This window comes from Scleropages formosus, chromosome 9, assembly GCF_900964775.1.
Source record: "Scleropages formosus chromosome 9, fSclFor1.1, whole genome shotgun sequence".
Classification (NCBI taxonomy): domain Eukaryota; kingdom Metazoa; phylum Chordata; class Actinopteri; order Osteoglossiformes; family Osteoglossidae; genus Scleropages; species Scleropages formosus.
In genome coordinates this window covers 12,541,006-12,567,267 of record NC_041814.1, presented here as the reverse complement: position 1 = coordinate 12,567,267, position 26,262 = coordinate 12,541,006, and the positions used below count along the sequence as shown (strand labels likewise).

Sequence of the window (26,262 nt, the reverse complement as noted above, 5' to 3'; positions counted from 1 at the left end):
TTACGTTTGTGGTTTGAGAGATTTGTTACAAAACGGAAATGTGGAACCATTGTGATGATTAATTTTTTGAGGAGCCTGAACCTTGAATCGCAATCATAACTGTAATCTGAATCATAGACTGAACAGGTTTAAACTTTCCAATACCCAAAAATATTCAGGTTACACTTACTGATGGATATAATAAAAAAACAGGCTTGACAGGCTCGTATTAGATTTGACGTATATTTTGGGGGTTGGGGGGGGGTGCGCAGTGGGTTGGACCACAGCCCTGCTCTCCGGTGGGTCTGGGGTTCGAGTCCCACTTGGGGTGCCTTGTGACGGACTGGCGTCCCGTCCTGGGTGTGTCCCCTCCCCCTCCAGCCTTATGCCCTGTGTTGCCGGGTTTGGCTCCGGCTCCCCGCGACCCCGTATGGGACGAGCGGTTCAGAGGATGCGTGTGTGTGTTTGTGTGTATATTTTTAGAATTCTAAGAGGATTCAAAGAGGTATCTGCTGAAAATGATTTCTTACAATTATTTCATGTGTTTTCATTCACTTTAAATCCCAGTGGGGAGATCTATAGAGAGCTTTTATTTAAATTACCACATCATCAATGAAATTTCTTTAGGTTGTATTTTATTTATGGTTTTCCTTATTCTTTTAACTTTCATGTGTGGAGAAATTGCAGCCATTTAAAGTGTAAAGTGCTACTGAATATTCCATCCATCAGTTTTGTTTGGAGAAAGTGCCCTATCAGCAGATGACTAATTAATTGATAAGGCCTAATTCTCACTTATTAAAAACTTACTTTGACCTGGTGTTCTTTACAGTAACTTACTCTCCGTCACTTACCGTTGGTGCATGGAGACTATTCTTGTCTGTCATAACCTTTTGGGAAGCAATAAAGTGAATGTTTACATCCAAAATTCCATACATCCCATGACATCCAAAGGAAATAAGCCTGTTTATCTGGTTTTCAACTGCTCTGCTTCCCGTTATTCCCCCCCTAGAGAGTGCTCATTTCAAAGCTCAAGTGGGATTTTTGAGTCATGATGATGAATGGCGAGAAGAAGGCATGGTGTGGTAACCCACACGTGGACCACCTTTGTATGACTTTTGCCTGCTTGCGTCTCTTTGATCTTAACCGGACACATAATTGATGAGGTGAACTGCGGTATCCTCCGTCTTCAACACCATGGTGAAAAAAAAAAAGGTTTAACGGTGGGAATTAAGACTGCAAGCACACCATGCTTACCTGGCCTATTCAACAAGATTTTACAAGTTGCACAGTTTTGTTACCAGATGTTTTACCAGTTTCAAGAAGAGGTAGTTTTTCCCAGGCTCATAATGATTTATTTACAAATGGAAGCCCCCTTGCTGCACCGTGCAGAGCAGGAATGGTTTCTGCTTATGTTGAACACTTCTAACCCGACGCAGGCGTATAAAACCTATATATCCGACGTTTTTCTGCTTTATGGGAGCCGTAGAAGTGGCATCAGGTTCATGGATGTTAGGTGAGATTCCGCTGCGAAACAGACTGCGGAGCTACGCAGCTGGGCAGTGCAAAGGAACGTGAGGCTCACATTTATTTAAAGAACTGATCAAGCATGTTTGCAGCAACGCTCTGTGCCCGTATCCTCGTGTGACGTATCGAGAGAATGAGAAAGGCCAGGATTGGCCGAATGCAACACTTGCTGACATCAGCAGCTTGCGCAGACAAAGCTATCGGTAGCAGGGAATGAGTCCAGAGTTCAGGGCTAATGGGGAGAGCCCCAGTGGGGAGCAGGCTGCTGAAGGTCCATGGAGGAGCATCAGAATGGCACACGCTCCAGTGACTCCGCAACAGAACAGGTGTCTGTGCACGAAAAAACAAGAGTGTGGGTGTCACACTGATTTCCGAGTTTGGTCATGGTGTCCTGCTTAGCAATTTTCATAGAGGGTTGCACCACAGCGCAGGCAAACTCCACGAGTAGGGTTGGAGGACGTGTTGGTTTTTGTTCTCCTTACTTTCGCGGTTATTACATTACGCGCTTTGCCCCTTAGACGGACCCTCTTCATACAGACATTCGCTTTATATACCTTCTACACACCTTCACCAGACTATTTGTGCCACTCACCCTGGTGTAAAGACCTTGTCTTGAGTTGTCGGGACTTTTGGATCCATAAGACATCTTTGTTTTTCCCAAATTAGATTTCGGTACCAGGGTTTGGGTGATTCTGTATTTCAGACGTCCCTTGCGATCGCTGCTCTGAGTCAAAGTGCAGTATTTCTGGGTCGTTTTCAAATCTATCCTTCAGAGCTTTTTCTGTATCTCCTTGCCAGGGTCATTCTTTATGCCTGCAGTGGGCAGGAGGAGTGGACCCCTAAATGGAAGTTCCTGAAGATTTGGTCACAGTTTGGTGTGGAGTTTAAGGGATATTGAGCTTTGGCTAAACTCACTTGTGTGGAATGTTGTTGTTTGTGTTCCCTGGGGTCAAGCTCTCCTCATTGGGTTAAACAATGTAGTCACCCCTTTGTGTTTAGAACATGTGCCTCGGCTAGGAGAGCTTTCGAAATAAATACCAGCTCAGTTTAAAACACAGCTCCAGCTTCCCAGGAGTCTCTTGCAAGTCACATGCCTACTAATGGGTATGCCCAGATTTAAGAGTGCGGCCACCCATGAGCGTCATTTCTAAAAATGAAATGAAATTCGCTCCATTTAAATGATCGATGTGTTCTTATAGCAATGGCACAGAATTTTTATTTTTCAAATTTTTTGCTGAAGGCCTCAATCTGTCCTGCAACGACTCCATAGAATCTCACGCACGTGGCCTGTTTTGGCATTCTTCTGTGTATGCATGTGTCAGAAAGCGTTACTTCCTTCGACAAACTGGCCAACGTAAACATGCGTGTTTATTTTTTTGTAACACGGCTTCCCTGTACAGGATACGCCGGTGTTTCCGGCCAGTTCTTAAAGCGGCCGCACGAGTAGTTTGCGGTCTCCTGTTTCACGGCCAGTCCTTCACCGAATGGAAACCCGGAAACCGGTGCCATGTCTCCCCCTCCCCGTCCGCTTGTTGCCGGCTCATGCTCCTTTGGAGCAGCGTCCAAACCACTTGGAAATGTCGACTAATTAACGTACATGTCCAAGCCCATCCCCCCTTCCCCCTCAGTTGTGGCAAGCTCCCTTTTGTTTGTGTGTTTCTGCTTGCACTGATGGACTGAACAATGCACAAAGCTGTGCAGCCCCACGCTGGCATGTTGCCAGAATGGACCTTTCTCTCTTGGACCTTCGCCCTGTGCTTCACTGCAGAGATGGCTGGTGATAAGTGCCAATAATGGTCTGGAAACTCCTCCAAAATGCAGCTGCGAGGTCTTGGACAAAGTTGCATAGCATGCAGAGTAACAGCTGTTGGGGCATCTCTGGGCATGGACAGCTCTGGCAGAAGTTTGGGCAGCTGCCACAGGAATTGAAAACTCGGTGGATGAGCTTTGTCCGTATCTCGCTGGCAATGCACGCCGTTAAGCTAGTCGGCGTGGTAAGGTCCGAACAGCAGAAGCAAACAAAACCGCCTTTACTTAAGGACTTTACCTGCTGTTAATTGGGCTGGGTATGTGCATGTTGTATTTCGTGTACATTACTGATCATCATGTTCATGGCAACTGGAAGGACTCAGAGTTGGAACTGTCCTGTAACCAAGACCATGCCCTAAAGGCGGAAGCCTCTTGCTGGTCCACCACCCAGTACAATGGAAGCCCTCTACCACCTGGAATGGGGTGCGAGATGAAATGTGTCAACACGCTTCTGTGTGCCATGGGGCAACAAGACCACCGCTCACTTGCCAGCGAATCTGCTCGCATCTGTCCACACTGTTGGGTTCCTCTCCGCCAGAGTCCTTCAACTCTGCACCTCACCCCTGACCCAAGGGTGATTTGTCTTTGAGCTGTCAGAAGGCCGGCAGGGTTAATAGACTGGCAAGGCCAACCTTTTAACTGCTCCTTCTTTCTGCGGCATTGTCCCACGTTTGTTCCCATCACGTGAAAGTCACACATAGACGCTTACGAGACAATGAAGATGTCAGGTAGGATTACTTGAGGTGAGATCACCTAGTCCCCCCCCATACACACAGGAAGACAATTCACCCAAGCAAGTCTTCTCCCTGTGTTTGGATTTAGATAGCAGTGCAGCATGGTAAATTAACTTCTATCCGACAATGTTTTTTTACCTTTCATTTTTCCATCAGGAAAAGGTAAACCTTTCTAACATTTTTATGTTAGGCTTAAAAGTAGCCAGCAGTTGTATTTTTACAACAGGAATGTGCAGGATGTCATCAATGTATTATCAGCATCTCAGATTTCTATCATAGCATCAAGTTGAGTGCTTACAAAGGTCTCATCTGTGAAAGTACAATTTGGGATAAAGGGCTTGAGCAATTTACAGGTGATTCCCAAGGCACGTCCATGACAATGAGCCAGGAGTTTAGAGCCATTATTCACTTTCATTATATTTTTTTAGTGCTCACCGTGATGATGATAGCTGGAATAACTGGTTGTCTGTCATCGCTTCTTTGGAAGGTGGAAGGGATGGACTGTAGGAATTCATTTGCATGTTAACTCTTTAACAGTTGTTTGCATGAAAGTGTGGGACTTGAGTGAAATGAGTGAAAGGATCTAGCTCATTTCTCAGTGGGCAGTGAGAAGAAACAGATCGGTAGGTCAAGCATACTAGCTCCAAGTGTTTGAACACCGATTACTCTATTTCTTTAGTCATGTTTCAACACTAAAACCGATCAAGTCCGTGTTTCCAAACAATCTGCTCCACACGTGTTGAACTGGATCGGGAGTCAACACAGGAGTCTACATCCCCGGGGTTTGTAATAAAGTCACGTGGTCTGAGCTGTGAGGCGGAGTTCCAGATGTACTGCTGCTCCTATGCACCACGCCATCAATCTGTTTATCGTGGCCCTGGAGGCCTGCAGAGCATCAGAGAGCCGCATTCCAGCGACATGGTAGCGTGATAAGAGTCTGCCGGCGAAAGCATACCCCTTTTATGTCCACAGTGCGTGTTTTAAACAGGCATGACATTCTAATGAGCTGCCACGTTTCTGGCATGCGAAGTCGGAACTTGGAGGGACGCTTGCGCTTTCCAGCACCACCCCCTTTTTTGGCACCCTACGAGTCGCACGGACGTTTCTGAGACAAAAGAGAGATCTGCATGCCCGTATCTGATAAGTAAATTGGAAATTTCAGTGACGCGGCACGCAAAGCAACTCGCCCCCCAGTTGCGATTGTTTTCCATGGCTGCAGCGTGGCGTCTCCCCCTCCACCTCTCATGGAAATGTTCTCCATTAAGTTTTAATAGAGCTGCCAGTTTGCAAGGCTCAATAGGCAGAGGAACAGTTTACGCCCAGTGCTCCGGGCAAAGCACTGAACTGACACTCTTCTCTTTCGTCCACAGAGTCGTCCACAGGGGTGCCTAGCTGTCGTTTCTTATACGGGGTAACACTGGGGTTTTTGACTGGGGTTTTTGAGGCACTTGCGCTATAGGAAATGAGGCAGTCCTATCAAATAAGCCACAGTAAAAAACTGAAACACTAAAAGTTTTTTTTTTTTTAAACCCTAGTTAATTTCCATTGCGTGGGGGTGCGGTGGCGCAGTGGGTTGGACCGGGTCCTGCTCTCCAGTGGGTCTGGGGTTCGAGTCCCACTTGGGGTGCCTTGCGATGGACTGGCGTCCCGTCCTGGGTGTGTCCCCTCCCCTCCGGCCTTACGCCCTGTGTTGCCGGGTTGGCTCTGGTTCCCCACAACCCCGTATGGGGCAAGCGGTTCAGAAAATGTGTGTGTGTGTGTGTGTGTAATTTCCGTTGCTCCATTGCATTTTGTCTGGGTTTCTTTTAATTAAAATCTTAAAGAATAAATGATGGCAATATCAAAAGTGTGCCTTTTTAGCCTTTCAGTGGATTCATAATAGAAACTTCAACTGGCACTTCATGTGTATATTCATGCATATGCTAATTTTACTTTTCATTTCTACTATTCGTATATATGCAGGTCCAAAGCTTTTCTTTTTCGGATTCGTCCTCGTTAATATACTCTGGCTCACAAGTCTGTTAAAACTGCTTTTTCTCCCACTTTCTTTTCGATTGCTCCAGTTCAGTTGTCTTCCTTTGTTTCGGAAATTGTGAAATAAGAGTCCAGCCTCTGCACGTTCCATCTCTAATTTGGCATTCGCATATGCAACTGTGGACAAGCATTTTGTGGTCTAAGCTTTGTGTAAGCTGGCCGTTTAAATTTCTTTTTTTTTTGCCTACTTAACAAAGTGTCTTTTTGTTTTTTTATTTTGTGGTCCCGGGGGGGTGACTAGCGAGGAGGGTGGGATGGAGGGTGGGAAATCTGAACATACCAAGCTGCTGTCATGGCGATGGCATGAAGGGCAACACAATGCCACCCTGGCACAGCAGAGCCAGTAGGCTGGCAGGGTGGGTAAGGACAGAGGGGCTTTTGTAAACACGCAGACATAATGCGGGAATAAGGGGGTCGAGTCCCTTCCGCCACTCCCCTGAGGCTCCCAACTTCTTTAAGAAGAAATGGTCATTCAGACTGATTTTTTTCTGTTCCCGGTGGGAATTTGGAGGCTGGGCTCTTCATGCCAGCCGTTTACAGAGACCCAAGTGAAATTTTTCTGGTTCCATGCATCTGTTCTATTGCATTGTCCAAGCGGGATGTTGAAATTTGTTGCCGTAGCCAAAGATCCAGCAACACAGTTCTCACGTGCGCCAGAGCCTCAACCCCATTCATTTGCATGATAATCTTCCAGGGCAGACACTCCACCAAGGGTGGAATTTCTCAGTCTCTCTGTCAAAGGGCTCTTTCTGCTCAGAGGAACTGTTTACTCCCTGGAAGTCTCTCTGTGAATCCAAATGTTCCTTATGTTGGTTTAAGATTCCGTCTTTCTCTTGGATGAAAGTTAGATGAAACTGCGATCCCAAAAGGACTGTTTTCAATTTCAAAAGTTATGACTGGGGAACACCACAGTGAAACTGCTTGCCACAGTATTTAGGCATGTAGGGGATCAGCCATATGTTCATGAATTTTTCCAGCTCTACAGGTCCCAGGCCTCAAGGGCGCCCCGATCATCTTTCTTTGAGTTTTACACCAGGCTTACTATTTGTATAGTGTAAAAGTTCCTCCGTCTTAATGTGTTCCACTCTGCAGTCCAGCATCTTTGTGTTTCTCACTGCAGTCCTTTCAAAGTCCTGGCTGTTATTTGTGCAGCTGACTGTCAGCTGATGCGATCTATTCTTGCAGGAATAGAGGAAAAGACTGTCCAGCTGTTCAAATGGTAGAGGGAGAATGAAAACATACTGATGTTAATTAGTTACCGATACCTGAGGCAGCAGTGGTCCACGTTATCCACCAGATTGTTTTTCTTGGAGAAATTTTTTCTCACAGTGTTTGGAACATGACGTTAATTCATTTTGCTGACTCCTATATCCGAAACAATTTACTCTAAGTTTGTACACTAAGCTACTTCTAGTTATTTACCCATTTATATAGCTGGGTAATTTTTACTGGGGTAATTTAGGATAAGTCTATTGCCTAAGAGTACCCCAGCAGGAGGTGGGATTCAAACCCAACGGGTCTTTTGATTACAGGGTGATGACTGTAACCGCTGCACTACCTGCTGCCGCACCTACTTGTTTACTAGATCTATGTTTTCAAGTTGTTTAGATGTCTTTGTGTATCTTTTTCATTTAAATGTAGGTTTGAAAGATGTTTGGAAAAGGATTTTAATCTATGTGCATACAATAGTCTTACCACTTAATTATTTCGCTGCGGTCTATACTTTCACCTAGGTGAAGGAGGGCTTGACAATGGCATCAGAAGCATAGATGTTTGCAATAACTCAGCCTTTTGAACTTGTGTGGATTTCAAGTTCTATTTAGTAAAGGGAGACGCGTGACCCCACGTCCTGTCAACCTGTAACACAAGACCATGGCGCCCGCTCTTCAGAGAAAGCCGTGTTTGTTTTGCGAAGCTGAGATTGAAGGCCCTGAGATGGGGATTCTGTCTGCCCCGCTGTCTAACCGCACACAAACTAAACACCCCTTTCTCTTTACCTTTCCCCTGGAGAACAGTTCTTGGTATTTTGGGTGGTCACAGAATAATAGAGATTTGTTTTTTTTTTTTCCCCCTTTTTCTATTTTATAATCCATTGTGACTTTCAAAGCTTCAACGTACATTTTACGTCTCATTTATATGCTTATTTTTACTTGCAAAATATAGACTATGCTTGAACTTCTCTGTTTGGTTTTTGCCCTTGGTGAAATGACAGCATGTATGTTGGAGATAAGACATTCAAACTGTTAAAAAACTGGGGTTTTGTATTATTTTACTGCACTTGTACTGTAACAAGTAATTTGTTAATGTGATTCTGCTAATATGTTCAGTTGCTTCCAAAAGAATTAGCGATGCAGGGGATGCAACTGAAAGGGAAGGTTGACAGCTACACAGCCAACTGTATTAAAAATGTCATCCTCAGTAATCCTATAAATCCTTGCGTCACATGTTTCTCATTTCTGCAAGTTCTCTTTAATTATGCTCCGTCATCATTTTGGAATGTTGCAGCATAATCTTTACATGTTTCGCAACATTATTTCAAGTACGGTCATGCTTTTTTTCCCCCCTTTTCAAAATGTTTAAACGTTATTTTGAGTTCTGTTGAAGTGTTTCACTGAAAAGGCCCAAGGGAATCCAACAGTTGTGGGCACAGGTAGGTGGTGCCCGACGGTGGGCTGACACTGCTGTTGTCTGTCTGCGCAGTCACCTTCCCCTTCTTCACGCTGCACAAGTCAGGCATCCAGCCGTACCAGCGAGGCTTCTACTGTGATGACGACAGCATCCACTACCCCTTTAAGAGAAGCACTATCCCATCCTCAGTGCTGCTAGCGGTGGGGCTCGTTCTGCCCCTTACCTCTGTAAGTTGGCCGCAGCGTGGCCTTGCCGGGGGACATGGGGGCTGCTGTGGGCCGGTGACAGGATGGGCGGTGGCAGCTGCGTGTTCTCCCTCCTCGTCAAAAACAGGGCAGTGGCTGCCTGTGAAGTTCTGATTGGATCAATGCGTGGTGGGTCACACATGTAGTCACCAGTCGTGGAAATGTGAGTGTGTTTTTAACTGGGTGGTTAACAAGCTGTCCGCTGGACAATGTGGGTTGTCACTGGGCCACGAGGAAAATGCAGATGACCCCGCTCACCCCCTTTCCTTCCCACCGGTCCCCATGTCACCGGCAGACCTGCGCTGGGGTTCTGTATGTGCCGTCCTCTACGTGTCCCTCCTACTGACCTGAAACCTTTTTTTTTGTCTCTTCTTCCTCTTCGTTTCGCTGTAGCTGGCCTGCCTTTCCTGATTATTGAATCTAGCACTGTCAAGCCCTACCGGCGCGGGTTTTACTGCAGCGACGAGTCCATCAAGTACCCGTACAAAAACGGAGACACCATAAGCGATGCTGTGCTTTGTGCTACTGGTATTCTTATTGCCATCTTTTCTGTAAGTCTTTTTCTTTTCAATACATTAAAATGTTGGCACTTTTTTTCTCTGTATAAAATCTCAGCAATACATTCTCAGAACCACATGCAACAGGTTCTAGTGAAGACTGTCTAGTACTCTCATACATTAACAACCATTATTGACTGATAAGTTACTCACCTGGTTCAGGTGGGAATTGTTCTGTCATTCTGCTTTCTATTTTACTTTCATTCGTGCATTTGGTGTCTCTGTTTCATGGTTTTCTCCTATGAGAATGACTCCATTGTGCATTGCAATACTAAATATCCATCATGTGAGTGCAATGGAGGGCTCGTATAAGAACCCAACGATCAGTGCAAATGGACTCAAACCTCTTAGCAACTCCTTAATGTGTCACACGTGGCATGGGCAGTACCTGTTCATCAGCTGGCAGGTAATGAGACTGACAGCAGGGCGTTAGTTACGGCTGCCTACAAACAAAGAGTCATAACCCCCCCCCCAAACCCAATCCTGAGGATCTGCAAGACACAGCAGTATGTGTGGAAACAGTTCTGGATGGACACGTTGCCCTTTGAATTCACACACTCCCCCAGAGCTTGACTTCTAGACTTGAAGTGCATCAAAGGATTGAAGATCTTAGCTGGAGGCTGTAGGCTTGGTGAACTGGGTGTCATACGTAATGGCTGGAATTAGAACTTCTTGAGCGATAATTTAGACATATATAATTATGGTTGGTCTATTGCACGTTGTTTGTGTGAAGGTTCATTTGTACGACGCACTTGTATCGCAGAACACGGATTTAAAGATGGTTTATTTGCTTCAGTTTACATTTTCACCAAGGAGAAACGCTTTCATATATGTATAACACTTATATATTAATAAAAATGTGTAGATTATACATACACAACAAAGGCTTTTCGTGCCTTTGAGTGAAATAACCAGCCGCTGACATAATGTTGTGCAGATTCCCCCACTTGGTTTTCAAATGTATGGCCACAGAGATGGTTGCAAAACCCAGACAGCCTAATTCCATATGAAATGCAAACAGGAAAGTGCCACTTTTGACGTCTCATGTGGCTGGCGGAGAGCTCAGAGCTGGATTGCGTCTGCTCTCCAGGCTTGTGTGGTTCATGCTCGTTCCCACTTCGCCGTGTTTTGTGCCCAGTGACGTCTGCCTCCGCATCCCGCCCTCGATACATTCACCCCTAGGAAGGCTGTTCCTATGCTGCTCTTCCGAAAGCTCCTGTCTGCACTCCGTGAGCTGCAGTTACTGTGCGGATCCTGAGCCAGAGACAGACAGAAGCAGACAGATGTATACAAATGGTGATATTTCAAATATACACTCTTCTTGGTAAATCTTCTCTGGTCACGGTTCTCCAAACACAGTGAAGCCCTTCAGAACGTGAGCCACTGGTAGTGAACAAACCCATGCCGATTTCTTTAGCGTCCAACACCTATCATTAAGAACGTTTGTAGACAAAACAAATGTATATGCTGCTGAGCAGAATATTGTAAAGGTAGATAGACCCTAGAGTCTTGGTCTCGCTAAACTTAAACAGCTCAAAGTAGTGAACCTGTCAGTATTATTTAAGGGTTCACCAAGAAGCTGAGGAGTACAGTAACGCCTTGTTTGGCCCTGTGAGGGCTTTGGGAGATGTCTTCCTTAACGCGTTTGATTGGCATGTACTTGTTTCACCCGGGGTTGGCCGAAGCCTTGACGCTGGAACAGTATGCTTCAGTATTTCTGCCTCTTTGGTGCCAGAATGGGCTACATTGGTGGATTTTATTAGATTACCCGCTACTGGGTACACATTATTATTAGTGTTGGAGGTTACTCATACAGCAGCCGTTTATGTATTTTATATACCAGACGGGTTTCCTAGACATTTAATAGTTTTTTTTTTTTTTTTAATGGTCCCAGTTGCAGAAGATCAGTCCATTGCATTCAGCTTTTTGTTAACTTAGCACTAAACTTATCTCTTTTTCTTGTGTCCCATTGTGTCTCCTATGTCTAGCTCTTAATTGACTTGAATCTTAATGATGCTGAGTTTTTATTTAGTATCATGTAATACCATGCGTTTCAGAGCTAAGCTTTACTGATGTACTAAGAATACATCAAAACCTACCACACTAACACTCATGAATCCAGGCAAGGCAGGCCTGCTTCTGTGTTCTTCATCTGTCCTGTCCATCCATCCTCTTTTGTTCACCTGTGTCTTACTGTCAGTATGCAATTGTTAGGCGACTAAAATTGCATGTGCAAGAAAACTGCCAAACTGAAAACCTTGCCATGACCCATCGAACAGAAAATCTTTCAGAATGCAATGAATCACAGGGGGGATTTTCCAAAAGCCAGAGACACATCTCTATGTCTGACCTGTTTTCGCCTGTCCAGATAATCATTGGGGAGTGCTACAGGATTCACTACCTGAACGAGGGCTCAAAGTCCTTCGTGGGCAACCCCTATGTCTCCGCTCTTTACAAGCAAGTGGGCGTCTTCTTGTTTGGCTGCGCCATCAGCCAGTCCTTCACAGACATTGCTAAGGTGTCAGTGGGCCGCATGCGGCCCCACTTCCTGGATGTGTGCAACCCAGACTTCTCCACCATCAACTGCTCCCTGGGCTACATCACGGACTACAAGTGCCGGGGACCAGAGAACAAAGTTCAGGAGGCAAGGTATGGAAGACACAACAAGACTAGTCTTTTTAAAATCTATCGATTGCTATCATCTTTCTCATTTGGTTCCCCTTATCATGTCATCAGGATGGAAATAAAGTAATCAACAAGCAAGGACAAGTTGATGTTGGCTTCTTCAGACCATGTGATAGCTAAATGGTAGACTGGCTTTTAGTTCTATGATTGTGCTTTGTTGGGATCTTGTTTAATCACATTCTGCCAAGCATTAGTATAAAACGAAACTCCAGAGAGTGGAATTTCTCATTTTCTTTTGTAAATAAAGGGGGACTTTTTAAAAATGTTGTATAAGTTTTAGTTATCTGTGATCAGATATCATTTTTCATGCATGTAACACCAAAGGTTTAGCTCACTGCCCTGTTTAAGGCTCTTGCATTTCATAGAACATGCAGGTTGTCTCAGTTTAAAGAAAATGTTTTTTATGTGTTTATGTACATATCTTTTATGTTTTGTCTGGAAAAATATTTTAAAAGTAAGGAAAAACTGAACCACTTCTGGAAATGTTCAGGCAGCCTAGCAAAGTGATGTAGACACATGCATTGTCATTTATTTTGAGAAGTGTTGTCTGAACTAATGCTAAAGTGGAGAACCAGTTCTCAGACTGTAACTATTACAAAGAACTTGGTGATTAGACTGTGGTGAGACAGGTGAAGTTTAATGTGTCTGATGATGAATGCTTTGCTGTTAAATTTCACAGAAAATCCTTCTTCTCTGGACATGCTTCCTTCTCCATGTTCACCATGTTGTACCTGGTGGTGAGTATATATTTCAAATGTGTTTAAAATTTTTGTACTTACATTTTAGATGTTTGTGCATCCACTGTTGAAGGAAAGCGCCACTTTTGACATCTCATGTCTCATGGCAGAGATGGATTTTTTTGTTTTTGTTTAAGCAGGTCATGAATATTGTGATTTTGTATTTTCAATTCCAAATTGTTCTGTTGTCAGTGTTGCACAGCTACAAATCTGCAGAATCTACAATTATAAGAAATCTTGGGACTGGAAGTATTTTACATTAAGAAACGTTTCCATCATCATTTATTCCAGCACAGTGTTTTCATATCCTGCAAACTTTTTACTTCTTGAGACCAAAGTATTTGGTCCTTGTGGGAGAGTGCTCCATTCAAGGGACAGGAATGCATATTTGGTGTACTTTTAAGGTTTTCCAGTTTATCTGTGCATCCTACACATGGGGGGAAGAGTTCATTTTTTCTAAATCAAAAAGCTGTCTGTTCTCTCTTATAAACACCCATTTTTCATATTTTTCTTCTTGAACAGAGTGAGAAGTAAGTTTTAACTGTTTCACTGGCTGGTCTTCAGTGTCAGACCAGGAGTGGAAATCTGAATTTTATTGTGGATCTAAGACTTTCAGTTTAAGCAGGCCTGAGTCAGTGGTTCATACTGGGACACATGATTTTGACCCCCAATCCATCTGAATCACCTAACAGACTGCTGTCTCCTCACTAACTATGGATGTGCCAAAGTTCGAATTCAAATTTGAACGTTGTTTATCTTCGAACATTTTTGACAGATCTGAGCTCCGTAAAATTTCCTCAACACTTTTTTTGGGAGATACGAATTTGATGTGGAAAAAAGTAGTCCATGGAACAAATCTCATTACAATCTTTATTTTATATGTGTATGTATTGCTGTCCGCAAGTCTAGGCGCAATTCAGAGAAGCTAAGATAATTAATGATTTTACAGTACCCACTGCATACACCTTTATATTCAAATCACTATTTAATGATTTGCGCTTATATTTGCATATTGATTACACACTGAAATGCATTAGGCCTACTTTGTAAGACTTTGCATACCATGTATGTCATTGCATAAGACAATTTGTGTTAGTTTGCATATATTCAGCTTGTTTTTAGTTTTTAAGTGGAAGTACTCATACTGATATAAATGATTGCTCACTAATATTTAGTGTGAGCATAAACCAATGTTTTTAGAATTGCTGAAAAGGGAAATTACTCCTGTGTGTAAAGTTTAAACCAAAGAAATACCTCTTCTCATCTTTTAATTGATATGTGCATACGGATTAGTAAAAATGGTCATTTCCATTTTAATTTTCATTAAAAACCTCATCCATACGGATTTATACGTTTAAATCCGCATTCGGCGGATGCGGATTTCGATCAACTCCATCACACTCCTAGTTGTGTCAGGAAAGGCAAGTCTAGCAAATGCAGTGCCTAGTTAGGCAGTAACTACCAAATTTAAACATCTTTTTTCAAAGCAGTGTGAGAAATATTGGACATACTGTAGTATTCAGTTTAAACTGTGTTGTTTGAACAAAAGAATGTAGTTTCCCCTGTGTAAGCCAACATTTTGAATCCCAGAGTGCTTCAATGAGCATAATATGTTTTGAAGTTTTCACCGCCCCCAAAACAAAGAATATGAAAATTTCGGTTAGTCCAATCCGGAGGTAAATTACCCATCATTGTTTATGATGCAGATGAGTACAACAAAATGAAAACAACTATCCGAAGTGCAGTTTAAACATGCACCTAGTGGGTGCTTACTGTAAGCAGGGCTTTTATTAGCATTGCTGTGCTGTGCTGTATGGCGTAAGTTGCTGGGCAATGGGTATTTCCCAGCCTCACTGTAACCTCCCTACAGACAGCACTCCATTACAGCACATGGCTTCTGGTTTGGCTGGGGGGTGCCTCCAGAGTGCTTCAACCGCACAATGACACATGAGCCGTTGTCAAGCTTTCCAGCAAGCCATGGAGAGCGGAGGCCATCTGGCAGAGCCACTGGAGTGTGGCAGTCTGCTTTGCTTACAATGAGGGTTAAAAAAAAGGCTGCCACAGACAAAGTCACTGTTTGGACAGCCAAGCGGAAGCACCACTGTGTCACCGGTTCTGCCCTGAGAAAGTGTGATCTGTGGTCAGGGTTTGTGGGTTCAGTTCTGGTCAATGACCGAATACCCTTACATGAATCTGGAATCAGTTCCTGGATTTTTGCTTTGATTTCTGGGCTTGCTGCAGAAAGATGGCACCACAATGTACCGAACATGTGTGGATTATGGGAGTGACAGGCTCTTTCGCTGTGCAGCAATTCTGTCACTTGCAGTCATTTTCAGGCTGTTTTAGGCTGTTTCAGGTTAAAAAAAAAGACACTGTCGACATTAATTGCTTGAAAATTACAGAAGAGACACTACCTCCATTAGGGCTCCAGGTTATTAGTGAAAAGCCACAACGCTTCTCTTCATAAGCGCTCGAACCTTGCCGAGCAGACACCGCGAAACCTTAGAAGAGCTGTGTGCGGGGGCTGCGCTTTGAGGATCAGAAAGAAGAAAACAAATAAGGATTAGCGTCTTGTCCTGTCGATTCTAGTTATGGACACAGGGATATCCAGTCTTCCTTCTAAGGCTGCTGAAGGGTTAATATAAGAAAGTGTTGCAGTTAATTTTGAAAATCCATTCTCATGCAGCCGTTAATAAATTGCAACGGTCACCATTGGTGGTTCTCGCCGTTCTTTTAATGACATAACCGAACCCGATGCACAGGATGTAGCTGCCAGTTAATTATAGAAATATACATTTTCCTGAATACATGGGGCCTTTCAGCCATTTCCTTTGCTGACAGTTTGGACGATGTTTCATAGATGATATATATGTTCAGTGCTATAAGGGCATTGTGTCCTATCAGGAAACTGCAGGCCAACAGAGTGGAAAAGTGTGGTTTACCAAACAAGAAGGTCTTCTGTCTCTAAGTTTAGGCATGGAGATGTCACACATCCCCTCCTTGTCCTGTCATCAGATAAAGCAACCGCTTGGTTAAAAAATACAGGGACCGTGAAACATTGTATGACATGTTAAAGGCATAGGAGACAGTGGAGTCCATTCCCCCACGTAGCCCGGGTGCTGTCTGTCTCACTAATGGAGGGTGAGGGGTAGAGGGCATATATCACTAATGTGTAGGGACTCCAGTGCAAGCAGTGTTTGCTAATGCACTAGTTAATATCTGGGAATGGTGTTTCATGTTCAGAGTGATTGAACTGTGTGAATGTAACACTCATTGTAAAAACAAAAAACAAACTTTGCATGTATTTTCCTTGTCATAGACCTACTCTGTATTTAAAGCTGTTGTAAATCATAAGAGGATGAATCATGCAAACCAGTTTTTGCAATGCGTTTCTCATTGTCTAAATGTCGCAACTGTCAGTTGAGCCACATTGCGCTCCTTCAACGTTGGTATTTTGTACAGCTGTTTATGTTGATGAATGTTATTCCCTTGAAAGAAAAATTACAAAGTAGTAATAACTTAAGTCCTTGTTTACCCAATTAATTACCAAAATGAAACCTCCAGCCAGCAGAAATGTTTGCCTCTATATAGTTATTTTGCACATAGGTGTATAATATTGTACTAACATGTCACACTTGCTAGGAATATGACAAGATATATGAGCTGTATGCGTGCAATTACATACACAACTGCACAAATTATTGTGCTATACAGAAAAGCAACATGTCAAACTGTCGTAGGAGTGAAATGGTGCTTGATAGAAACATCACTTTCAGAATCTTTTCTTCTCTTTTTCATCCCCAACTGGTCTACTTAAACCCACTATAAGCTCTCTATGTATTTACCAGTGCAATACAGCATCAAATATTTAATTTTTAAAGAACTGTTTTTGCTTGTTTGCAAAAATGGGTGGCACTGAAAAGTGCTGAAAAATGTAGCGCTTCCTGAAATGATTATGGTGTTTACAAAATCTCACACCCAAGCAGTAAGAAGGCTTGAAAAACAAGTTAAGTAAAAAGTCACACAAAGTTATACTTAGCTTCTCTAATTACTTGGTTTTGTCAGCACAAACAATGCTTGTTTTTTGATCAAGCAGAATCTGTTTTTCGAGATTTTCCACTTCACGGTGATGTGTGTTGAAAAGCCGTTTACAACTTCATGAACTGAAATAACTGAAAACCAGTTGGTATGTAACCATTGTTGGTCAAAATTTAAACAGCCTAGCTACTACTTTTTAAGGTTAATATCTTGAAACAGTGTCATGTGCTCAGAAAGCACCCAGTACTCTTCTGTACATGATCAGCAAGCAGTTGTTCAGATATTATGATTCAGCAGGGATGAAATTAATACACAACAAATATGCTTTTTCTATACATTTGCAGCTGAAATATGAAAATAAATGAATAAAAATGAAGGCCAGCTCCACTGGTCTGTCTGCTGGACTGTAGCAGCAGACACTGAATTTTTGTGGCATGTTTTCTTAATTTTTTAGGTGACATTTTTCTCCAAAACAACTAGCGGTGTCAGTTTTTATACTGAAGTGTTAGAAATTATTTGCCCATTTGTACAGCTGGGTTAAATTTTACTGGACCCATTCGGGCTAAGTGCCATGCTCAAGGGTACTATAGCAAGAGAAAGCATGTCCTTTTCCCATGACCCGGGTCCTCTTCATTTTAAGGTAATGGCCGTAACCAGTACACTACCTGCTGCCTGTATTTGCGCAATTGCTCCAGGAAAGAACAAAGACTTAACAAGGCTCTTAACTAGGTCTCAATCCCTTTTGTTTTTTGTTCACATTCACCCTATTAGCATTAGTAATACAGTGCTCCCTACTGCCCTGAGTCTCAGTCCTTTTATTAAGCAAATTTTCTCCATAAATAGGCAGCCGACCAGAATTTATGTCTCAGACAGTAAAGGTGTACTACTTGGTGATGTAGCTTTGTGGTTGTTGACTCAGGGAATGTTAAGACTTCCTGGGTTTTTGTACTCTGCTGAAAATGCAATGTCTGTTTGTGTTCTCAAGTTAGTCATTTAATTATAATTAAGGCCCTTACTGCCATGGGCATTACAGTCATACTTTTGCACAAGCTTGCATTGAGTTTGTAGTGGAAACAAAATGTATTTGAAACAGTACTATGCATTTGCTGGAAGAAGTTCTTGAGAAGGCAGTTGAGGATGTCATGGGTGGGTCATATGTGACAACCTGTGGGAGCTGAAGCTAAACAATTAAACTGTTGGGTGACATTTTCTACACCCACTTCCGGTTTTTACCTGAGAATAGATGCCGAGGAAATAGACACAAAACTTCCCAGGGACGAATTCCTTCCTAAAGAAAACAATGATGAATATCGTCTGGTGGTGTGCTTTTTGAGGAAGCAAGATTTGGCCTTGCCCACAGGTTAACTGGAATAGCGGTTGAAGTGGCTCTCCTGTTTGAGCATTGTTAAGCCCGCTGATTGCCCTTTTGTTCTTGGGGGTTAGGAAGTGATCTTCTAGGCTCACCATGTTCCACCCATAGCCCACATCTCCTGACCACTCGTACAGGAAGTTCAGGATAATGTGCTGATGGATTTTCTTGGGCGTAAAATAAACACAGGAAAGATATGGACTCTTGCCTGAAGCTGCTGGAAGATGAAGGTGTCTGGGTTTCTGCGTTGTTCAGTTCAGTAGAGTTAGCTGTTTTTTTTCTTTTTCGTAAGAAAAAAATTTCTTGATGTCAGTGGCGTAGGTGACTGAAATGTGTATATTTGATTTGTTATTTATACATGCAAAGACCCATAATATAAAGAGTGGCCTTATGTTACTATAGGTTTGTTTTTAGGTGACTGTAGTAGAAGGATTTTTATGTAAGCGGTGAGAAAATGGTTTCCTGGATTCTGAGTCATGTTTCATCTTGATGTGTGTGTTTTATAATGGCCCTACAGTGCCCCTTTTCTTATACAAAGGAGGAGAGAAGAGATTCATTCATAGTGTATGTCAATTATCTGTTGTTGCAAATGGATCTTTAATGAGTCTACTCAATTAAAAAATCGTACATAAAGATCAGTGTCCAAAGACCTCTACACTTTTTCCTGCATAGTCCTTTATAAATAACTAGGCTTATCCACCACTTAATTGTCCTTCCCATTTGTTTTACACAGCCAGCCAAACAACTGGCACTTTCCCTACTGTTAGAGCCAAAAAGTAAAAACTGAGTAATTGGAACAACTGTGGTTCTGGAACACTGCTAAAGGAACTAGGGTACGGTCAACGAATAACAAGCACCTAATTTTCTGCTGCTTGCTCATGTTCTCAGCAAATACCCATCCTCTTCCTTCTCCTCAGTTATACCTGCAGTCCCGCTTCACGTGGCGCGGTGCCCGGCTGCTGCGACCCCTGCTGCAGTTCACGCTCCTCATGATGGCCTTCTACACCGGCCTGTCACGAGTCTCTGACCACAAGCACCATCCGACCGATGTGCTGGCGGGTTTTGTGCAGGGGGCCCTGGTGGCCTACTGTGTGGTGAGTATTGTCCTCATCATCAGGCAGATGATGTTAATAGAAGTGAAAAAGACGTTTTCAAGGGCGGTGTTGCAGTGCCGAAGGAGCAGCACATATCACCCGTAAAGAGTATATCATATGGATTACATGCAAATCACTCTCTCTCTCTCACACACACACACACACACACACACACACACACACACACACTTTGGGACTGGGTTGGACCCAAAATAACTGATACAAAAGCTCGAGGCCAAATTACAGAATAAAAGCATGGATTTTTGGGGGCATTTTCCATTAAAGATATAACTTTGAAGACTGTAGATTTAGGGATCCTTTGTGATAAAGTCACTGTAACAAAGCATATGCTTTCACAGCTTCCAAACACAGACACAGAAATTGTTTAACAAAATAAAAGTGCTTTCCCAGAGGCTGTCTATGTAACTGCCAGGGTTTGGCTTCACTACTGCCACAGCACTGCCAGGTTGATTTCAGGGTAGCTCTAGGAAAGCCTGAGTATTTCTTACTCTGATACCTTAGCCACTCTGGAGACCACAGAAACGTTTTTAATCCCACAAATCACAGTGGAAAAAGGCACGTTTGCTGTAGCACTCAAGGCATTTCTTCACAATGCTTGCTGTTCTGGATGATACCGTACAAAGTTATTTCCATGATTGTTTTTCTAATATGACCCATTTCCAAGGAACAATTTTTTTTGTGCTTGTTTTGGACTCTTTTCTTGTTGTTGTCCTAGCTAGATTTCCACTACAGTCCATTGAGCTCTTACGGAACTTAAGTCAAGGAACTTTGACCCCTTGCATTTTGAGGCAATAACCCATAGTTCTTTATGCCCTTTCTACTCATTCGGATCCTTGACACAATAGTAAATTGATTAATACTACAATAACAAAAAATCACATTCTTTGCCAGATTTAGGGCATTATTATCCCGAATATACATGACTCAAGTTAAAAAAAGTTTGCTTTTTTGTTTCTATTCTTGTTTGCCAAGTTTGTAGACAATTTTCAGATGAATAGCAGACCTCAAAATTAACTCCCCAAGCAAACAAAATGCAATTGATCATCTTGTGGGGCCTCATAGTGCCCTGGCTTTCCCAGTGTAACATCCCCAATGCTGTATTCCTTGGGGAGCAAAAATTCAAATATCTCTAGCCAGCAATTTAAATATCTCCAGTAGCCTTTAAGAAAATATTTTCGATTTTGTATTTAAGAAATGTAGACACCAGCTTGCTGCTATAGAGCAATGAGTTGGTCCCAGAGAATGCACATTTTGTGTTTTTTATTCGTAGGATAAATGATACGTGTTAATATTTAGAATATCGGTCGAATTCTACTTAGGCTTTACAGTACATTACCTATACAATCCCTTTTGATAACAGATCACGAATACTAGTCCCAAGAGGTTCAACACCTCTTTGCTGCACTTCAGTAGCTTTGAATAATGTACATACAATATTGATAATAGTAACATTTTCAAACATGCAGAAATGTTGCAGTCAAAATGAACAGTTTGTGAATTTTGATTTGTTTCTGTTACCCTGTGAAGTACAGTACGTCGTATCCCCTGACGCCCCCTCCTCAGGATGGCATGCACACAGAAATGACCCAGTTTAATACAGACAAAAGGGAAAGGGGTTGCCAGACATTGTTTTCCTGAAGCACTAAAGGCAAGGTCAAGCTGAAGGAAGCAGACTTTAAACAACCTATAATTCTTTAAGGTAGCAAGGGTCGGTGTTAATCTCCACTGTTAAATAGATTAACTTTCCCATAATAAGAATGCTGTAGTGTAAAAACAGCAGAACAGACTTTGTTACAAGGTCTCTGTGACATTAGCTGGATAATTTCTCCTCACTTACTGGTTTCCATTGCAACCTCTGTGTCAAGCTAGGAATAGAAAGTCAGCACTGAAAAAACCAAGTATATTTATATAGTTGTATATACATATTACCGTGCCTGCTACTACATGTCTTTCTCCCAGAGCAGAGGGCAGTAATGGATTTATTGCAGCACCAAACTCCCTCTTTGCTCTTGTGGCAAGAAGTAAATGGCTGAGAAAGTCTGGGAAGAAGACAGGACACAATATCTCTTCCAGTGCTTGAGCTTTTTAGGACAACATGTTCAGGAGAGATTTCATTCTTGACAAAACTTTCCCTGAGATGTTTAAATAAATGTCATGCCTTTTCCTATCATGGGAAGCAAGAGAACATGCGTTACCTAATCATAATTTTCATAAAAAATTTTTTAAAAAGTGTCATGAATAGTATTTGTCATTTGACAAAGGAAAATAATCCATGAATAAGACTGGCTCACACTACAATTTCCTGTCTGTTACTGTGAGTCAGATAAATCTATCCCGTGTGTCACCTAGCCTTGCTCATGCCCAGACAGTTATTAATAGGTTTACTTGTCTGATAATGTAAGCTGAAATGATATCAATAGAATGACAGTTATCCTCTTAAAAAGCAGGCCATGCATTGGTTGAGGACATGTAAAAATTCCAAGTTAAAGTTCTTGGAAGTCTTGCTGTAGGACCCTTGGTAAGGTGTTCACCTGAAATATTCATCAAGGGTAAAACTGTAAGTTGCTTTTGATACAAATCCTTTAAGGAAAAAAATATCAGCAACAATGAATGCATTCCTTACCAGTTTTTTGCCAGGTGACTATCTAATCAAACTTGGAATAAAACATCCACAACCTTAAGTCAGTGCCAATGTTCTGGCAGATTTCCAATAGAGAACCCAGATACACAGTTCCCATTCCGGTTGCTGAGTATGCATTCCCAACACAATGGGTTCTATAGTGAGAGGAAGGTCATTTGCATTCTGCAAGTTACAACCCAGGAAGTTTCCTGGCAGTGATAAGAGTTCATTGGCATCTGCGGTTATGAAGTCAGAATTTCAACCTCAGGTCAACATTTTGTCAGCAATAGTGATGGTGTCTTGAGTTGAAGACCCTTGTGTAAGAAGTTCTGGATGTGAGTCTTGCACTGGCCATGAAAATGGAACCATTCATTCAACAAAAGGTGTCTTCATGGAGGAATGGCTCTCCTCAGTTACAGAATGAGACAGCAGCTTCGTTTCCTGCTCTCATTGCCATTATGTCACACAGAATAGTTTAAGCCAGAAAATGCTGTGATCTGACCTTACAGGGAGCCTTCCCACTGGAAGATATTTCTCACCAGAGTCATATCAGCTGCTCATGAGCAGTTGTTTTACAGTCAGTATGAGTTGTCTGGAGATTCCGCCTGCCAGCCAACCAGTTCAAGATTCCTGCTCCTCCCATTATTCCATTTTTGAAGGGTTAACCTATCTTCTGAAAAGGTACCAAACTTCGTATTAAAATTGTGGCCAACTTCTAAGTATGTTCATCTAGGGTCCTGCTCTCTTTAATGAAAACAAGAAGTAAGATCCTTCTTTAGCTCCATGTTTTGTAACTGGTGCCACGTATGCTGGCCAGATCTGATGTGACAACAACCAAGGAAGCATGACAGACAACTTTGTGTGCGCCATCCAAAATAGCTTGTGTTCTTCCGCTGATGTCGCCAGAGCACAGTAAACATGGCACTCCAGGCACGCATGGTGGAAGTGTCCATTATTCTGCACCAAAATACATGTCAGCTGTTGTCACCAACTGAATGACACTAATAGGATACAGATGGCTTTAGTGGCCAGGAATCTTCTTTGTCGTCCTTGTGTACTGTATTTTTGTCCTGACAATTGCTGGACGCCCACCATTGCCTGGCCTCTTGGTGCTGAAGCTAAATGAAAGTATATCATGTGGATAATGCCCCATTACATACCAATACTCAAGAGATATGCTTGGGTTGAAATTAACCTCTTGTTTGTTTGAGCTGAGAAAGATTCACTGGGTTGCTTGCAGCAAAAGGTTGCACAAGAACCTTTGAGGCAAACAGTTTCCTGTTAAAGATACACCTGCAGTTGCACACTCAGAGGTTTTGCAAACATGCTCCAAACAGTTATCACTTTGGAAAAAAACGTGTTTTGATTTTTCTCCATATTAAGCTCTGAAAAGGCTGAAGTAGCTTGGTAAGGACATCTTTTAAAATAGCATTTTGTGTTTTATGTATAGCGACTTTTGAGTATTTTGGAGATTGCTATAAGATTGACAAACAGGGTTGACTCAGTGAGCCAGCTTTCCTTTCTGTAGTCCCTGAGTCCGTAAGAAGTTGTCCTCCTCTTCGGTTTCATCAGAACCTCAGGAAATGTTTCCTTAAAGGACCTCTTCCCTCATACTCCCTTCCACCACACCAAAGCCAAATGACCTCATGGCTGTAAAGAATTTAGTGAAATGTGTGACTCATTAATGGATCTTCTATGGGTCTACTTAATCATTACTTATGAAATAACACCAAGAGAACATGTATTATGACTATCAGTACTGAATGATTTGGCTGATGGCATGAATAATAAATATAATGCATGATCCTGTATTATTCATTGTGTCTGAGCCGTTGTGAGTTGGTGTAGTCACTTCCTTCCTCACAACTGTGAGTCTTTCAAGAGCGGGGAGCTAAGAGCACGACTGCTGCCAAACCAGGGCTGAAGCGATTATCAGTATGCCCTTCAGAATTGTTTATCACAAGTACAGTAACATCCAACCAGTTCATTCCATTAAACTATAACAAGAAACCTACTCTTAACTTAGTTTCTAAGCTTCCTCTGTTCTCTTCACTCCCAGGTATTCTACGTGTCTGACCTCTTCAAGCCCAAACCCAAGACCAGCGCTTCGCCACCCACCCCCATCAAGAAGGAATTGCTACCTTCAACAGACATGATAGACAGGAACAACCATCACAACATGGTGTAAGGATACACTGCCTCGGGACAATCTGAACCACACAAAGAACAGACACCTGTGACTGATGACCAGCAACGATCCTGCTGCTCACTCTCCTCATCTGACAGTAGAATGTAGGGAAGAAAGACAAATGATTCCTGCAGATAAGTCTTTTTTTAAAACAGTATCTTCATTAGAGCCCTGTTAGAGGTAAGCTCTCAAACATGAAGGGAAGTTTTGACCCTTTATATGCTGTAACTCTTTGGCATTGCTTGGAATAGATTCCTTCTTGGGCCCAGTGAAATAACCACACAATCAGGAAAAATCCTACATAAAAATACACTATAAACAATGAAATAGGGGGTGAGGACTCACAACAGGCTCCAGTTTTCTCCAGGACAGAACCAGTTTTGAACTCTCTGTCTTTGTGGCCTTGCATATTGGACAACAAATTCCTTAGCAATAGGAATGATATTTTATCTGCAACGTTAGCAGAAAGGCATATTAACAATATATGTAGTGCAAGCGTATTAACAGTATAAAATTACTTATACCATTATATTCAAGCTAATTTTCAGATGTCACATATGCAGTTTGGAAGCAATAACAATATAAAAGGCTAGCTGATGTCTTTGAGACAGGGTTTTTTGTCCTCTTTCAGGAAAACAGGGATGCCTGGCACTACTTAGTCCCTTGTCACCATAAGGAATTGGCTGTATCTTTAGAACTACTGCCAATAAAGTTGCAGTGTAGGTTTAATTATGGATGTACTTTCATAATCAGCCCTTTGGGCAGTGCCATTAGTGATCAGCTCAGTGGGCCTGCCCCATGGGATTTGGCATTTCTACGGGGAGAAAGGAGGACAGGGTCTGTTGGAAGGGGGATGGTGGATGTGAGAATACAAAGACCCCTTTGCTGTAGGTCACCAGCAGTAGCACAGAGCTGTGGCTGTGCCACGCAGTACCTGTGTTGGGACTTTTGTACCACAGTGGCTTTGGGCCTTTTGGCCAGTAATGGGTTAATGGTGGGGAGGTGAGGCTCTTTCGGTCACAGGCTATTGGGATCGACTCCCAGGCCGAACAGGCACATGTTGGCCATGGGCTCTTTCCGCTGGCTGGGAGGAGCCCCCACTTGCCCAGTCACTAGTGTGTGTTGACGTACCTCCTCACCGGTGGTGTGTGTAGATTGGCCTCAGGCAAGTCGGCTCTCTACCAACACTTTCCAAGTGCGGAGTGTGCGTCACTATGCAGCTTTGACAAGTCCAAGGCTAAGGACTGTTATTATGTTATTGAAAAATAAAGGAAAAAAACTGTGGATTTTAAGAAATTTCTTTGTTAGTGAATGCTTCTAACATTTTTTTAAATATTGTTCATTATAACAATAACAATGTACAGTTAATCTAGTTCACATTTCACAGTACAGTATACGCAAAAAAAACCCTGAAAACAACACTTCAATATGTTGCACATCCTTATTGTTTAGTCCGTCCTATCATTTCAACTGCAGCAAGCTGTTTTATTTTTTGTAACAAATCTATAAATAATGTATAGAACACTAAAAATGATCTCTGTAAAATATTATTCTTGAACCTTTTTAGATATATCCACTATGAATAAAAAAGTTTGTGTTGTGACCTGTGTTATCTACAAAGTGCTGCTTAAAAAGCATTGATTGACAAATTTTTGTATTTAGTGAACTAAAATATTATGGATTTGTAAGGAGCATAAAGAAGATTACACCAACAGTTGTATTAAAAAAGCTATTTTTAGTATTTTTGTATTGTCTCTTTTTTGTACAAAAAATATTAGCATTTCCCTGCTAAATGTACTTAGTTATCATAAATGTGCTTTTAAATAAAAAGCTCATTGCAAAAACTTTAAGTTGTTACTGTCGTTTCTGTGGTGCAGCTTCACCTTTATAGCCACCCATTTTCATTAACTGCTTGTCCGGATCAAGGGCTCAGGTATCCAGAGTCGATCCAGAATCACTGTGGTTAAGGCTAAGTGGGGTTCTTCCTGAACGGGACACCA

At 42.4% G+C, this 26,262-nt stretch overlaps 1 protein-coding gene across 2 annotated transcripts in view; it reads left to right on the top strand.

Annotated features, from left to right (window-relative positions):
• Positions 1-25,987, top strand: part of plpp3 (phospholipid phosphatase 3) — a 33,028-nt gene extending 7,041 nt beyond the window's left edge. Inside the window, exons 2-6 of one of the 2 annotated variants that reach the window (XM_018734279.2) lie at positions 8,781-8,935; positions 11,879-12,159; positions 12,875-12,932; positions 19,257-19,433; positions 24,134-25,987. In XM_018734279.2, coding sequence (XP_018589795.1) covers positions 8,781-8,935; positions 11,879-12,159; positions 12,875-12,932; positions 19,257-19,433; positions 24,134-24,262 — 800 coding nt within the window. In that variant the 3' untranslated portion in view covers positions 24,263-25,987. Of the gene's footprint in view, positions 1-8,780; positions 8,936-9,346; positions 9,505-11,878; positions 12,160-12,874; positions 12,933-19,256; positions 19,434-24,133 lie in introns of both variants that reach the window. The other variant, XM_018734278.2, reaches the window with a different exon arrangement.
• Positions 25,988-26,262: the final 275 nt, after the last annotated feature.